The sequence below is a fragment of the Artibeus jamaicensis genome, unplaced genomic scaffold (assembly GCF_021234435.1).
Source record: "Artibeus jamaicensis isolate MK-2021 breed Jamaican fruit bat unplaced genomic scaffold, CSHL_Jam_final scaffold_1964, whole genome shotgun sequence".
Taxonomy (NCBI): Eukaryota; Metazoa; Chordata; class Mammalia; order Chiroptera; family Phyllostomidae; genus Artibeus; species Artibeus jamaicensis.
In genome coordinates this window covers 11,984,318-12,000,226 of record NW_026522030.1, presented here as the reverse complement: position 1 = coordinate 12,000,226, position 15,909 = coordinate 11,984,318, and the positions used below count along the sequence as shown (strand labels likewise).

Sequence of the window (15,909 nt, the reverse complement as noted above, 5' to 3'; positions counted from 1 at the left end):
TTAGTCCTTTAATGAAATGAAACTAGTTTCGTTATGTTTCCTTGCCTCTTAACTCTTATGCCACCTTACCTTACAGTCAGTTTCAGAAATGAATCGACTTCATCAGGAGCCTGTTGTCATGTAACTGTAGAACCCCAAGAGACATAAGGATCATCTACTATATTCCATACAATCCTTCTTTGTAGATGCTGAGAGAAACCAAGCTACTTGGTTAAGATCATTTAAGTAGTGCAGTGATTCTCAGCCTTGAACTTCGGAAGTACTTGTAGTAAAGATTTTTAAAAATACCATGTCCAGGCCCCCCCCCAAATTATGTTTTTCATTGGTCTTTATAAAGCCCCCCTTAGGTAATTATAATGAAACATTACCCACTTTTCAAGTGTATTGTTTGCCTTATAACATTTCACATTTAATTTTTATTGTAGATGGGGCCATTTTATTTCTTAGACCTTTACTTTCTTACTCTGGGAAATAAGCCCATAAACTTTATAATGAGAATCAAACTTTTTGATGTTGAACCTTTATTTTAAATAGATTTATCAACTCAGCTGGTAAAGTATTTAAAATATCTGTATGTGTAACAGATGGTGGTAAAACAAAGTTTATACTTGTCCTACCTAATAATATAGGTTAACTTAATAGTGAGTTTTTTGAGACAGTGTTGTGAGGACACAGTCATTAAAATTTTGGCAGCATTAATTAATGTGTATAAAAATTTTTTCTTGCGTCATTTTACCAGATTCTGGATTTCTGGATTGTCATTGTCATTTAACTTTTTCCCAAAAAAAAAAAAAAATCTTTATTTTTCTTATAGGTGAAAGCACTGAAAGAGAAGATTGAATCTGAAAAGGGGAAAGATGCCTTTCCTGTAGCGGGTCAGAAATTAATTTATGCAGGTATGGATTGAATGATCCACTTCCCTAGCTTTTGTATTTTTAATCAATCTGAGCCCTTTTTTAATCTGTTGAAACTATTTATACCGATTATGTTTTTTGATGTACTTGGGGTCATTCTATGAAATTAAATTTTATTTTTTAACTTTTTAAATAAAATACCTGGAGAATGACTGAAAGATGTAGCAAACCTTGTATGTCAAAAGACAATAAATAAATGACAAAAATAGAAAAGGTTAATATTCAGATTATATAAAGAGCTCTTAGAAAATAATAAGGAAAGGATAACCCATTTAAAGAAAGTGACAAAAGATATGAATAGGAAATTGCGTTACTGACCTTACTACTAACCAGGAAAATGTATTTTAAAAATATACTTTTAACATTCTACTTCTGTGGAGACAATGCTTTTCGTTGTTCTTCAAAATCAACATAACATCATCATTATATATGTCAGTAAGGTGGGACTTGGGTGGTTCCTGGATTCTTATCTTTTCCTAGATGGAGATTTTTTAATATCTTCTTAAGAGTTTAAAGAAAACACTAATCCCAAAATTAAGAATCAGAAGCCTAAAAAAGCAAGTAGTTGGTGGCAGACATAAAACTAGAATTTCTGGTTGCCAGTTTCACTGTTTCTTGGTCCCATGTAGAGGAACTCTTCCTGTCCATCTTCATGCCTAGAGCTTTTTATCCAATAACTTTAAAGATGGAAGACCAAATTCAAGGAAAAAGAAACTTGAAGGAATCCTGCCCTAACATTAGACCTTCAGGATTACCAAAGTCTGTTGTACTTCTTTATGTTTTGCCCAGCTCTGTATCATCTTGTCGTTTCTGTATACTATTAAAGTACTTTTATTATGAGTATCTCACTTCTATAGCATTGGGACATTTTTGTTTTGCCAGATACCTGGTTATTGGTGGGAGCAAGAAGTTCGTTCTTTTCTCTTTCCTTTCAAGAAAAAGTGTTCTAGGTTATTCCCCTTGGGCATTCTCAGTACTGAATCCTATTTGTTTTCATAATTTCCTTTCGTAGGACCTAGTTAATATTTTCTTAACTAGCAAGTCTGTTATTATAAGTAAGAATAAAGAATTGCTTGGGGTATGTGTATACTATATGCATTTATCTTTTAGTCAAATGCTTATGCCTTTTTAACTAATTGTGTTCCATTTATATTTATTTTATCTTGGCTTATTGGTTAATGTGTTTCTTTTGGGGAAAGTATTGATAGAATTTGATGTTGGTGATTTAACTTCAGTTAGGGTAAGGCAGTGGTTACTGTACCTTAAATAACTTTTTTCCCCCTCTTTGCATACTAGGCAAAATCCTCAATGATGATACTGCTCTAAAAGAATATAAAATTGATGAGAAAAACTTTGTGGTGGTTATGGTGACAAAAGTAAGTTTTATCCTTATTCTGTATATCTTTATGCATGTGAGCTTTTAAATAACATTGATTCCAAGTCCAGCCCTTACACCTTTGAGTGAATACAGTTTATGCACATCCATAGCAGCATGCAATTACTGTTTCTAAAGGTTTTAATAATTTACCTTGGGTCAACCAAAAGTTGATTAAAAATTTTATACACTTGTAGTTTGAACATAATTTTAAGTAAATTAAGACAATTGATATATAGAATGGCATATTAAATATTGTTAGGTTTCAGCCCTGGCTGGTGTGGCTCAGTAGATTGAGTGCCGGCCTACAGGGCAAAAACTAGTTCAATTCCCAGTCACAGTACATGCCTCGGTTGCAGGTCAGATACCCAGTAGGGGGCATGCAAGCGGCAGCCACACACTGATGTTTCCTTCTCTTTTTTCTGCCTTTCCTTTCTCTTTAAAATTAATAAATAAAATCTTTTAAAAATCATTAATTTTTTTGGAGTAGTAAAACCAATGATTATGTAATTCTTAGAAAATGTGATTCTTGGAAATTGAATCAGTGTTTCTTACTGTAGTTTTCATAAGGTTATCTTAAATGGGCTTGCTCAATTATGTACTATACCTCACATTCTTCTCAAGGCTTTATAGCAAAGGCAAGGCAAGTAGACTTATAATTTCAGTGATATTTATTAGTTAATGGGATAGGTTTTGAGAAACCAGAAAGGAAAAGGCAGCTGAAAAAATGACGGAATGATTGTTATGAGTCAGTTTTTAACAGGAATGTCTCTGATTTATTGGACTGAAATATATTTGGGATAAGTTACAAAAGCCAAAGGTTTTCTTTAAAGCAGAAATAAATATAGGTTTTTCCAGATATTTTATTTATATACTTATTTAATAATACATAAGCATGCAGTGAAGAGTTAAGACAGCTGTGGAAGTACTCATGACATTGATTTTTAGTATTGAATTGTCATAATCTGAGAAGAATAGTTTTACTTGTAGCACTAAAAATAATTTTAAATTAGAAAACAGTTTATCAAAGACAAAAAATAGAATAAATGTGGGTTTTAAAGTTATAAATAATTGATATATGCAGTAAGAAGCAGAGTTTATAACATATTTTAACTACTGCGTACTTTCATACTGAGGAACAAAAGCAACACTTCACATGAATTGGACTTGGAAACAAACTTTTGAGTGTGTGGCCCGGTGTCATTGAGTACATTCACGTTGGTACGCAGCCGTCACTGCTGCCGGTTTCCCAGAGCTTTTTCATCTTCCCAAACTGAAACTGTGCCCATTAGACAGTAACTTTCCGGCCACGTCCCTCCACCTCTACATTCTTCACATTAAATGGAATCACACGTTATTTATCCTTTTATGACTGGCTCGTTTCAAGGTCCATCCCTGTTGTAGCATTACTGTCCTTTTTAGGGCTGGATAATATTCCATTGTCTCATCTAATTTTATCGTAGATGGTACATGATGGAAAAGTCAGTGGCCACACATTCGGATATGTATTTGTTACTGGTCTTATTTTCTTTAGTATTATAGGAACCTTGAATATTAGAACACAACTGAGAAAATTAGCAGGGTAAGTCTCAGAATAGATGCGTGTGTTTGGAGAATAACTACTTGGAACCAAGCCCCCCTCCCCTTTTTAATGTTTATTGATCTTAGAGAGAGAGAGAAACATTAATTGGTTGCCTCTTGTGCCACAATCAGGATTCGAACCCCCAACCCTTTAATGTATGGGATGATGTTCCAACCAGCTGAGCCACACTGGCCAGGGCCAAGCCTGTTTTTATTTTACATAGGATTCCAGTGATATTGGTGGTTGCTTTATTTTCAAGGTAATAGTAGAGGGCAGATATTAGATGGGGAAGAAGACTGCTGTAATTAGGCATTATGGAAGCAATGAGAAATTGCCTTGCTCCAAAGAAAAGACAGGAAAAGCAATAAGATCAAAAGTTTAGCAAAACTTCAAAAAGCTAGGTGGGTTTAGTGCTGTCTAGAATAAGGCTTAAGTCACTCTTTCTGGCAACAGAGACCTTACGGTTATGTTAGAATATTACGTTGATTACAAATGATCTTACGGAAAATATTAAATGGACATAATGCATTTAAATTATATTTTTATGTGGATTGGCATTTTTAAATATTAATAATTTGCAGAGTATTAAATTGGCAGTTTAAAAAGGTACAGAGCTAAATACAAGACTTTTAGAATGGCAGAAGGAGGAAGTAAATGCTGTTACTATTTTTGAAAGTTCCTTCCCCCTGCCTCGCACTGGGCACTTTTTTTCTGATGCACCTACTGGCTCTAATGGATCCAGACATGCCAGTGTATTGCTTTAGTTGTTGTTTTATACGTGGAGCAAGCTGTTGAGTTTTAATTCCCATCTTCCATCAGAACAGTTACTTTCTCTCATCAGGAAAAGTTATAAGCTAAATAGGTAGTGGGCATTGATGGGCCTTAGGAAAACGAAGAGAGTTGTAACAGTATGATTTTTACCCATATATCATTGCTTTTTGTTCTGTGGGAATCTTTATGGCTCTGCTTCTAGTTCAGAAAGTGCAGAGTGTGTGATTATAACTTTATTTGGCCTTTAGTTTTCTTTCTAACTACATACATATCTCAGAAGTTCTGTTAACATCTTTGTACTTAATATCAGCTTAAATAATTTTTATTTCATATTAGCTTGCTGTGAAGGCTGAAATTGTTGGCTAAAGCTAATTGAGGTTGGTAGTAGTATATGTACTCTCATTAGCTTTGAAAGAGTAACATCAGTAGTGATTCAGAGTGCTAATATTGACTGTTACGTCATTTTACAAAGTGTTTTTCAAGTTACAAGTTTGTATTATTCGTGCTGTGTTTGTAGCTTCTTGTACTTAGAGATCAGGTAATAATGTAGTATTTTATCTAACTCATTATGCTGCTTTTTAATGTGTTTAGCCCAAAGCAGTGACAACACCAGCACCAACAACAACAACTCAGCAATCAAATCCTGCCACCACGACCACAATTAGTTCCTCCACGGCACCAGCTGTGGCTCAGGTCCCAACCCCCACCCCCGCTCTGGCTCCCACTCCCACACCTGCATCGGTCACTCCAGCATCAACAACAGCATCTTCTGAATCTGCACCTGCCAGTGCAACGAAGCAGGAGAACCCTGCAGAGAAGCCGGCAGAAACACCAGTGGCTCTCAGCCCGACACCCACTGACAGGTGAGAACGTGGGTTCTAGAAAACGTGTCTCAGAATGTGCTCATAATTAGAATTTCATGGATGTATGTGTTTTGATTGTGGTTTTTGATCAGATTACCTTTCCGTATCCTATGTTAAACCTTTTCTAAACTTTGAACTCTGGAGAAAACAGTATACTTTTGTCTAAGTTTCTATACTCCAGCTCTGTATAGTCTGTATTTCTTTTTCTAGAGGGAAAGGGGAAGAGGATCAAAGTTGTTATTCATTTTGTGTAAGAGTGAAATGACCAAGAAGAACAACGATAAAATTACAATTATAATGTAGCTGACATAGTAGTGTTCTGCCTTTAAGTGCGCTTTCTGTGTCTGACCTACTCAACCATGTTAGGAGGTGTTTGAATCACTTGGTTCATTGCTCAGTTGGGGCCTCTTCTCAAGGAGTTGATTCCCTAACAGGATAGCATGGGCTCAGGTAATAGAATATTTTCCCTGTGCCTGCCTCCTATACTTTGCTTTAGGCATTCTCAGACACCAGTGCCTGGCTTGATATTTCTCCTTTGTACAGTTAAAAATGCATTCAACACTTTTATCTGGTGGAAGACGATCCAAAATCAGGCCAAGCTATTACATCAAAAGCTTGTTGGTCGGTTCTGTATAATGCAACAGAACTTAAAAATTTAACAAACTGGTTTTCCAAACCATTTAAACATTGTAAATATGATTAAGAATGTCTGGAATTGCTACACTATATCTTACTTCCTTAAATGCTTTAAGCTCCTATTTCAGAATTGACCTACATTTTAATGTGCTAATTCTAATACCATCCATTCAGATGTCTTCATCATCACTATCCATTTCGTTTCTTCCTGAGGGTATAGTTTTAGTCCCCTAATCTAAGAGTCAGGATTACCTTTTCAGACCTCATGGGTTGCGTAAATGAGTTGATGGTCAGTGACCCAGAAGAGCAGACCCTGAAGTTGTTCCCTCAGTTGGGCTCTGTGCACCAAGTATTTACTCTTATTTCCAAAATTATACACCACGGAGAAGGCTAACACAGGCAGGGAAGGATGAGAGGAGCTCAGAAAACACGCTACTTACCTGTGCCTCAGTCTCTTTGTCTGCCATAAAACATTCAGTGCCATTGAAACCACAAAAGTTAGTGAGATAATTATCAGGAGATATTCTGGTAGAACTTGAGGGGTGTAAGGAAGTTTGTCATTACCACTTCTTGGCATTTTATTGTCAGAGATTTGTTTCTTAGGCCAGTTTTGTTCTTTAAAAACTATTGGAATGCAAATTCCACTCAATTCATTCTCTAAGATTGATAGCTGACTTAGAGAAAGTGCATCTGTGCACAAGAACTGTATCGTATGTAATTGAGGACAAATTGTAGCCAACCTAAACATTCATTAGTAAGGTGAGGGAATAACTTGACATGTAACTTCCTCATATTGGAGAAAAGTGCTCTTCCAAGTTGTGGCAGTTAGTAGATAGCATCAGCATCACTGGCAGTTTGTTTGAAATTCTTAGGCTCCACCTCAGATCTTTAAGTGAAAATTACCTGGGGATGGGTCCCAGAAGTCTGTATTTTTAACAAGCTGTCCTGGTGAATTCTTAGGCTTCCTAAAGTTTGGGCAGCCCTATTATCTAGTAGCACAGCCAGTTAAAGTATGCAGTATATATGCGTATTAAGTGAATGTGGTTTCAAGTCTATGTTATCAAGTGTGAAAAAGCAGATTGCAAAACAGTATAGGTAATAACCATAAACCAAACAAAAACCACAAACAGCATTGTGTATTTTCAATGGGTATGCATATTAATGTGTAGAAAAACAGTAGCAAAGGGACAATACACTGATAAGCAGTTTTCTCTGCTGAGGGGAGGGGAGAAGTAGGGAGTGAAATCAAGAATGAAAATGATGGTTAACTGTTTTAAAAAATGTTAAGAAAATGTGCAAAAATAGCACAAATTATTTTTGAGTAGCTCTTACTAGAAAGACTGCTCAGTGAGAGACAGAGTCTGGGAGCAGATCAAAATACACATCGGGACTTTATCTGAGCTAAACATAGAATTCGAAACCACTGAAATAATCTTAACCAAAAAGTCAAGGAAAGGGGAACAATTAATAAATTTGACTACAGTAAGAATTTAAATCTTGGCAACTAAACTGAAAATTCCTTAGTAAGAGCCTGATTTTGTCAATTAAATGGAATACCATGCATCTCTTGGGAAAACTTGAGGTGGTCGTGTTTGTACTGATGTGCGATATTTGTTAAATAAAACACACAAAAGAGGGCACAAGTGGTTGTATAGAAACTGGTGGGCAGGGGTCTTGTGCAGGAGAATTAGTTCCCCATGTATATTTCTTTTTGAAGTGTTGCCTTCCACGCATGTTAGTTTGACTGTCCGCAGGGTCCGGCAGAAGTAACGCCTCCTTGAGTGTGGTTGGTAGGGTAATAATAAGGGTATAATAATTTATAGTTTTATTTTGAACATTTTACCTAAAATGTCATATGGTGTGCTTGAGTATGATATTATGTTATAGAATTGCATGCTTATGATTTTGTAATAAAAGACTTTGTAATAAAAAGGGGGCATTATTTGTCCGGGCCCTATAGTTAATTAAGATACTTTAAAAATTATACAAAGGATTATAGTAATCATATTGGATATTATGTTGCCAGGCACTTTGCTAAGCACTCTACCGTCAGTAACCCTACATACAGCATCTTGGAATACGTGGATACTATTGTTGACCTCATTGTATCGATGAAAAAACTGAGCCTTAGAAAGTAATTTATGGATTCAAATTTAAATATTTCCCCTTGCTTTCACTGTGCCACAGTGTTTTCTTACAACAGGAGTGTACTATGTTGGTCCCTTTAAACTGGTTAACTTTCATTTACAACTTAGATTTGTCCAAGTTTTTGTGGTCATTCTTACCTATAAAACGTAACTGAAGTTCCACTGTGTAGAGACTTCCCAGGCCTTTTTAGCCTTGTGCAGTTTCCGCGTGTGCTGCTTATCATGTGCTGCTATTGGCATTTTTCCTGTGACTTGACTTACAGATGATTTGACTTCTCGTGTGCATCATCTTTTTTGTGTTCCTTAAATAGTAAATTATCTGTGAGATGTTCTTTTATATTTTTGAACAGTTTAAACAATGGATTTGCAGAACAGAATGAGTACTAACATTCTCAAGCCATAAATGTTATGAATAACAGATTGAAGGTTTAATTTAAAAGACTGCTTAAATACTATAGCCCCATGTTTATGTGTAATTAAAATCAAACAATCTCTTTAGAAATTAGACAGCTACTAAACTGTGTAACAAGGAAGGACTTGGAAGAAGGAGGAGAAGCAGCAGTAGTGAGCCAAGGCCCGGCTATCAGCTCACTGGAAAGTCAGAGAAAAGGGGACCTTGAAGACAGGCTCAGGGAGTTAGGACGGGCTGCTGCACCCATTGCTCACCTGGCTGCAAGTGTTGTGGGGTCCCTTCAAATTTGGGAAATAAAAGTCTACAGGAGAAGAGGAGGAGGAAGGTAAAGGCACAGGTGTGCTCCCAGAAGGGGGAGCACCAGTTAGTAAACTTCACTGTCAATTGTACATGCTTTCTGATATGATTTTCTAAATAACTTTTACAGTACATCAGGAGACTCTTCTCGATCAAACCTTTTTGAAGATGCAACAAGTGCACTTGGTAAGTATCTACATTGTAAATAACCTTATAAGAGATAGGGAAGAGGTGTGAGTTTTATTTTTCTAGATCATGATAATGTGGGTTTTTTTAAAGATTTTATTTTATTTATTTTTAGAGAGAGGGGAAGGGAGGAAGAAGCAGAGGGAGAAAAATATCGATGTGAGAGAAACATCGACCTGGGACCGAACCCACAGCCCAGGCATATGCCCTCACCAGGAATCAAACCAGCAACTTTTCGCTTTGTGGGATGACTCCCAGTCACCTGGGCCACGCCAGTCAGCGCATAAAGTGTTAGTTTTCGTGGTCGCTTACAGTAAAGCTGCTGAATGATTGATTCAGACAATTAATGTTACTAAAGACTTTGTGAGTTAATGTTTTATACTTTGAATCCTTTTAAAATTTTTCAGTTATAGTTGCATTCAGTATTATATTAATTTCAGGTATTCTATGTAGTGGTTAGAAATTTATATAATTTATGAAGTGATACCCCAAAAAAGTCTTGTAACCACCTGGCACCACGTACATTTATTACAGTATTATTGACTATATTCCCTAAGCAGTACCTCTTCTCCCTGCGACTATTTCATAATTGCCAATTCTTAATTCTTTCACTTTTCTGGCCTAGCCCTCCAATCGCTGTCCCACCTGGCAGCCGTCGGTTTGTTCTCCGTATCTGTTGGTTGTTTCTGTCTTGTCTGTTCACTTACTTTGTTTTTTAGATTCCACATAAAAAGTATATTTTATTGATTGTGCTGTTACAGTTGTCTCATTTTTTCTCCCCTTTGTCCTCCTCCATCCTTCACCCCCTCTCCCTCCAGCATTCCCCACACACACACCCTACCCTCGTTCATGTCCATAGGGCTTACGTATAAGTTCTCTGGCTTTTCCATTTCTCGTACCAGTCTTACCCTCCCCCCTCTGTTTTGTACCTACCATTTCTACTTTTTAACCCTGTACCTTTTCCCCCATTCTCCTCCCTCCCTGCTGATAACCCTCCATGTGATCTCCAATTCTGTGCTTCTCTTCTCGTTCTGGTTGTTTGCCTAGTTTTGGTTTTGTTTTTTAGGTTCAGTTGTTGATAATTGTGAGTTTGTTGTCATTTTACTATTTGTAGTTTTTATCTTTTTCTTAGGTAAGTCCCTTTAACATTTCCTATAATAAGGGCTTCATGATAAAGAGCTCCTTTAATTTGACCTCATCCGAGAAGCACTTTATTTGCCATTCATGCCAAATGATAGCTTTGCTGGGTAAAGTAATCTTGGATGCAGGTCCTGGCCTTCATGACTTTGAATACTTTTTAGTTCCTTCTTGCCTTCAAGGTTCCTTTTGAGAAATCAGGTGATAGTTTTAAGTTTTATGGGAACTTCTTTGTAGGTAACTCTCTTCTTTTGCTGCCTTTAAGATTCTCTCCTTATCTTTAATCGTGAGTAGTTTAGTTATGATGTGTCTTGGTGTGTTTCTCCATGGGTCCAGTTTCTTTGGGACTCTGAGCTTCCTGGATTTGCATGTCTATTTCCTTTGTCAGATTGGGGACGTTCTCCCTCATTGTTTATTAAAGTGAGTTTTCACTTTCTTTCTCTTCCCCTTGTCCTCCTGGCACCCCTGTGATTCAGGTGTTGGGATGTTTAAAGTTGTCCCAGAAGTTCCTATACCTGTCTTCATTGTTTTGAATTCTTGTTTTTTTGTTCTGCCCTAGTTGAATGTTTATTCCTTCTGTTCCAAATCGTTGATTTGAGTCCCGGTTTCCTTCCCTTCGCCGTTGGTTCCCTGTGTATTTTTCTTTATTTCACTTTGCATAACCTTCACTTTTTCCTATATTTTGTGACCATATTCAATCATTTCTGTGAGCATCCTAATTAATAAATGTCTTTAAACCTTTCCTCTACACTTAGTCTGTCAAAATCAGTTTTCTCTCCCCCCCCCTCCATTTTTCCATTGTACCTTTTTTGGTACAGTCCGGCTATTTCTGCTAATTACTGGTCTACTGGCTGGTCTGCTGGCTGACACCCCCATTTGTGCCATTTGGTACTCTCTGTATTACTGGAAATGGTGGAGAGGTAGAAGACCAAGAGCAGTAGGAGGCAACAGCAGCTTCAGGGACATACAGGCTTCTGCATTCCTTGCTTAGCTGCTGCACCAGCAGGATTATAACAGCAGTAGCACCTTGTAAGATCTTGGCCAGCCCTCTGACCTGATTGGACTTGAACTCCATGATACCCCATTACCACTGAAAATGGCACACTGGGTTGCCCACAGCATACTAGAGCAGAATAGTTGTTTAAATAATCAACCTAAAATCACCTGGATGTACCAAACCCACTTTCACATTTTAGAAGGACTGTTTTCTAGGATTACCCTGCTATCAACTGAGTATTAGTTCATCTCCAGTCAGGAAAACAGAAATCACTGTATTTCAAACAGAGAAAGGCTTAATCTTAGGCAGTTGTTGCAGACATACTAGAAGGGCCAAAGGAGATTGATTACCCAGGTGTCAGTAAAGTGCTTTGTAGCCTCTGAGCTGGAACCAGCTGGCACTTGCCCCAGTCCTGCTGAAGGCTCTGGTTATCGCCACTGCTACGTCAGTAGGAATGCAGCGATGCCACTGAGCAGCAGCGCAGGCGCACACTCCTGTAGCTGCTGATGGTGATGCCTTACCTTTGCATCCTTTATCTGCTAGAACGGCCATTCTCAACTTTATGGTCTCAGGATCCAGTTACTCTTTAATCTTTTATTTACCAGTCTTTACATTGATACTCTGCTTCTTTACACTTTCTTCCTTGGGCTTCTGTGATACCACTCTTCTTGATTCATACCTCTATTTCTTTCTAGTTAATTATTTTAATTTTGCCCAAACCTTAAACATGTGTGCTTTTTTTTCTTTTATGTTTCCGTTCTATGCTTAGTTCAAATTTCAAACTATGGGAATGACAGGCATACCATATGCTATATATTGGCTTAGCCAAAAAGTCTATTACATTTTTTCTGTACTATGGCTCTAGTAGTAATTAGTTGTCTTTAATGTCATATGAAACAGTGTTGTGACAGCTGTCATATTGGCGTGCATTTTTTAAAAACTTAACCAAAATTGGTGAATTTTTGTGTAGCCATCTTAATATTGAAGGTGGAAGAAAATACACAACATTTTCAGCATAGTATGCTTTATTATTTCAAGAAAGGTAAAATGGAACTGAAATGCAAAAAAAGGCTTTGTGCAGTGTATGCAAAAGGTACTTTGACTGATAGAACATGTCAAATTGGTTTGCAAAGTTTCTTGGTATTATTGACATTTTGGCCAAATAATTCTTTGCTGTGGGGCTGTCTCATGCTTTGGAAGATGTTCAGCAGCACCCCTGGCCTCTACCCACTGGAAGCCAATAGTGGGAGAGAGCCCACATACTCAAAATATCCAAATCAGTAGTAATTGGTGAAAATGAAAAATTTATCTTTTATTTTATGGTAAAAGCATAATGGACTTTTGACCAACCCAGTAAAATTTCCATATACTGTACTATAAGGATTCTCAAAATTTTAACTCTAGTACACAGCTCCTTGTGAGCTCCGAAACTCACTCTTTTAAAAGAAAAAAAATGCTTTCTTTGAGAAGGCTTTTTTTTTTTCTATTTATTTTCAGAGAGAGGTGAAGCAGGGAGAGAAACATCAGTTTGCCACAGGTACATCATTTTCTTTCCTCTCACACACCCCCTACTGGAGACCTGGCCCAAAACCCAGGCATGCGCCCTAACTGGGAATCTAAACGGTGACCCTTAGGTTCTCAGGTCAGAACTCAGTCCACTGAGCTGCACTAGCTAGGGCCCAGACTCATGCGTAAACTGTCAACTAGAAAACCTATAACCTCCACAAATTCCTTAGGTTTCAGGTGACTCCTTTATTAATCCCATCCGATTATTCTTCTTTGTTCCCTTCCTTGCGTGTATCATCATCCACCCTCTACCAAAATACTGGCCTTGTTGTCTGACCCTTTGCCTCTCGTGGCCTCTGGGGGTCCCGTTGCTCCTTCCACCCAGAGTCTGTGGAATATTTGTTTCTACCGCCATTTCATCACCTTAGTTTATGTTCTTACCTCACTGGTATTTTTTAATTACCTGGTTCTAACTAGTCTATTTTCTGACATAGTAGACTTTCTAAAAGGTAAATCTTAATGAGGTCATTGTTAGTTCATTTGATAGCTCCTAGGTGACATAAAAGGTAAATTCAAAACTCACTCTTAATGACATACATAAGGTACATCATCACTACTTCTGTAACCTCTTTATCTGTCTGGTGTTGTCTGTTGACCCTAATTTTCTTTGTACTTTTAAGATCTAAAAAGTGCCCTGGCTATTGTGGTTCAGTGGGTTGAGCCCTGGCCTGCAAACCAAAAGATTGCCAGTTCAGTTCCCAGTCAGGGTATATGCCTGAGTTGCGGGCCAGGTGCCCAGTTGGGGCCGTGTGAAGGGTAACCAATCAGTGTATTTCACACATCAGTTTTCTCTCCCTTCTCATCTCTCTAAAAATAAATAAAACAAATTAGAAAGTATCAAGACTGCTGAGGCATTTCCTTGTGATTTTTAATAACTTGATTAGCTAGGAAGTGTAATTTCGGAAGCCATGCGTAGTGACTAGGCGTGGAGGCTCTGGGTCCGACAGCCCGTGACTGTGTCCGCACTGGCACTTGGCAGCCGTGGGCACCAGGGTCCGGCTCTGCACCTCGGCCTCACCTTTAAGGAAGAGGAAAGTAAGCCTTCTCACAGCTACTGCCTGTTAAAATCGTGTAGTTCTGATACCTAAACCAGTCTTAATTTTGTTTCTATGACTGTGTCTGGGACGAGATCACTGAAGGAATATCGGCACTTCAGTGGCTTTGTGTCAGCATTGTATCAGTGGTAATTTAAAAAGCAGATGTGTATTTTAAAGTTTTTGTATGGAACAGGGAGGGAAAAGTCTTGATCCTAAACAGACTTTAAAACACCACATCTGCTTAGTGATCATTAGTTTTTTAAGCTGTACTTTCATAACTCTTACATACCTTTATTTAAAATTCCGCAGAAGGAAAAAAGCCATTCAACTGATGAATGTCATCTGGGTGTCAGGGAAACAGTGATGTAAAATAATATAGTCCCTTGTACTTGCATTCAGATGAGGGCAGAGGGAAGTGTGAAATATATTGCAGACCATGATAAAGGATATGTTAAAAACTATTGGCTTTCATAAAGAAAAACAGAAGGCACATGGTGGTTAACAATACCTCACCGAGACTGTCCATTTGAATTGAGAACTGGAGCATGTGAAGGAACTGGCCGTCACGGAGGCTTGATGTATGTGAGGGTTCTGGGGCAGGAGAACGGGGAGTGGTGAAGTAAACTGGAGAAGATCGTTGTGCTTGGAATGTCCTGTGCGGAGGGTTGTTGAGGGTGGGAGCCCAAAATGAGGTTTTTAGAGCTTACTTTGGCAACAGTCTGAAGAATGAATTGTAGGCTTGGGAGCAGGAGAGGAGGAAGCAAGTTTTAATCCAGACCAGCGATTACTCTGGACTGCTGTTAAGTGAAAGCAGTGGAAAAAGAACTGAATAATGGGTTTGGGATGTAATTTAGAGCTAGGACCTACCAGATTTGCTAATAGATTAGATGTGGAAGCAGGGGAAAGGGAATTGAAATCACCAAGGTTTTTCTGGTTCAAGTACTTAGATTGGGTATTGGTGCCATTTGTTGAAATAGCAGAGCCCTGGCCGGGTAGCTCAGTAAGGTTGGAGCATCATCACGTACACCAAGAGGTTACAGTTTCTATTCCTGGTTGGCACATATGTAGATTGCAGGTTTGATCCCCAGTCAGAATGCAAATGAGAGATAACCAATCAGTGTTGTTTTTTCTCCCTGTCCCTCCCTTCCTCTCTGTCCCTAAAATCATTAATTGAAAAAATTTCTTGTGAGATTAAAAAAAGAATGGCATTATCTGCCATGATGGCAGATAATGGTGGGACACATTTGAGGGGAGAATCTTTAGAAACCCAAAGTCATATATGGTGCTGGTTTAGGAGTGAGGGGAACTCGAGGAAGTGGACACAGCATGCAGACATCTAGGGCTGTTAAAGGAAGAATGCAGACAAATGGACCAGTTCTTGCAAGAGAATTGGGATGTGTTCAAGGGAGGCAGGTTTTCGTTCTTAGGATGACATTCAAGGACTCAGTTAACTGCTGACGAGCGTAATTAGTGGGGAGGGAAAGGTGGGAAATGGACAAAATAGGCAATAACTAAAAGGCCCAGTTCTTCGAGGAGACAAGAAAGGGAATGGTACCCAGAACACAGGTGGAAGAAAAGATAGTTTACGTGAGGTAAACATGACTTACTGTATCTGGGTCATTGTACCAACTTTGTATGGTATGTGAAATTTTAACTTTATAACTAACCTTTGTCCTGCTTTGATGATAAAAGGTGTCAAAGGAGAAACAGCTTGTTTTGGTAGAGTTGATTGCTTGAAATGCTTCTCTTATCAAGTCATTTCATCTGTCTCTTCTTCCAGATTGCCATCCCCAACCTGCTAAGTAAAGCTATATTTGTGCTACATTTATACCTGATATTTTTATTGTAGTTATTAAACATACTGTATCAGTTTTCTATTGCTACTGTAATAAGTTACCACACACTTAGCAGGGTAAAACAACACATTATTATTACCTAACAGTACTGCATGTTAGAAGTCTGTCCCCAGACTTGCTGGGCAAAAATCAA

At 38.1% G+C, this 15,909-nt stretch overlaps 1 protein-coding gene across 1 annotated transcript in view; it reads left to right on the top strand.

Moving 5' to 3' along the window:
• The window catches only part of RAD23B (RAD23 homolog B, nucleotide excision repair protein), a 51,961-nt gene that overhangs the window by 20,507 nt on the left and 15,545 nt on the right, over window positions 1-15,909 (top strand). Inside the window, exons 2-5 of the mRNA XM_037152641.2 lie at window positions 815-896; window positions 2,211-2,290; window positions 5,234-5,505; window positions 9,128-9,183. Coding sequence (XP_037008536.1) covers window positions 815-896; window positions 2,211-2,290; window positions 5,234-5,505; window positions 9,128-9,183 — 490 coding nt within the window. The remainder of the gene's footprint in view (window positions 1-814; window positions 897-2,210; window positions 2,291-5,233; window positions 5,506-9,127; window positions 9,184-15,909) is intronic.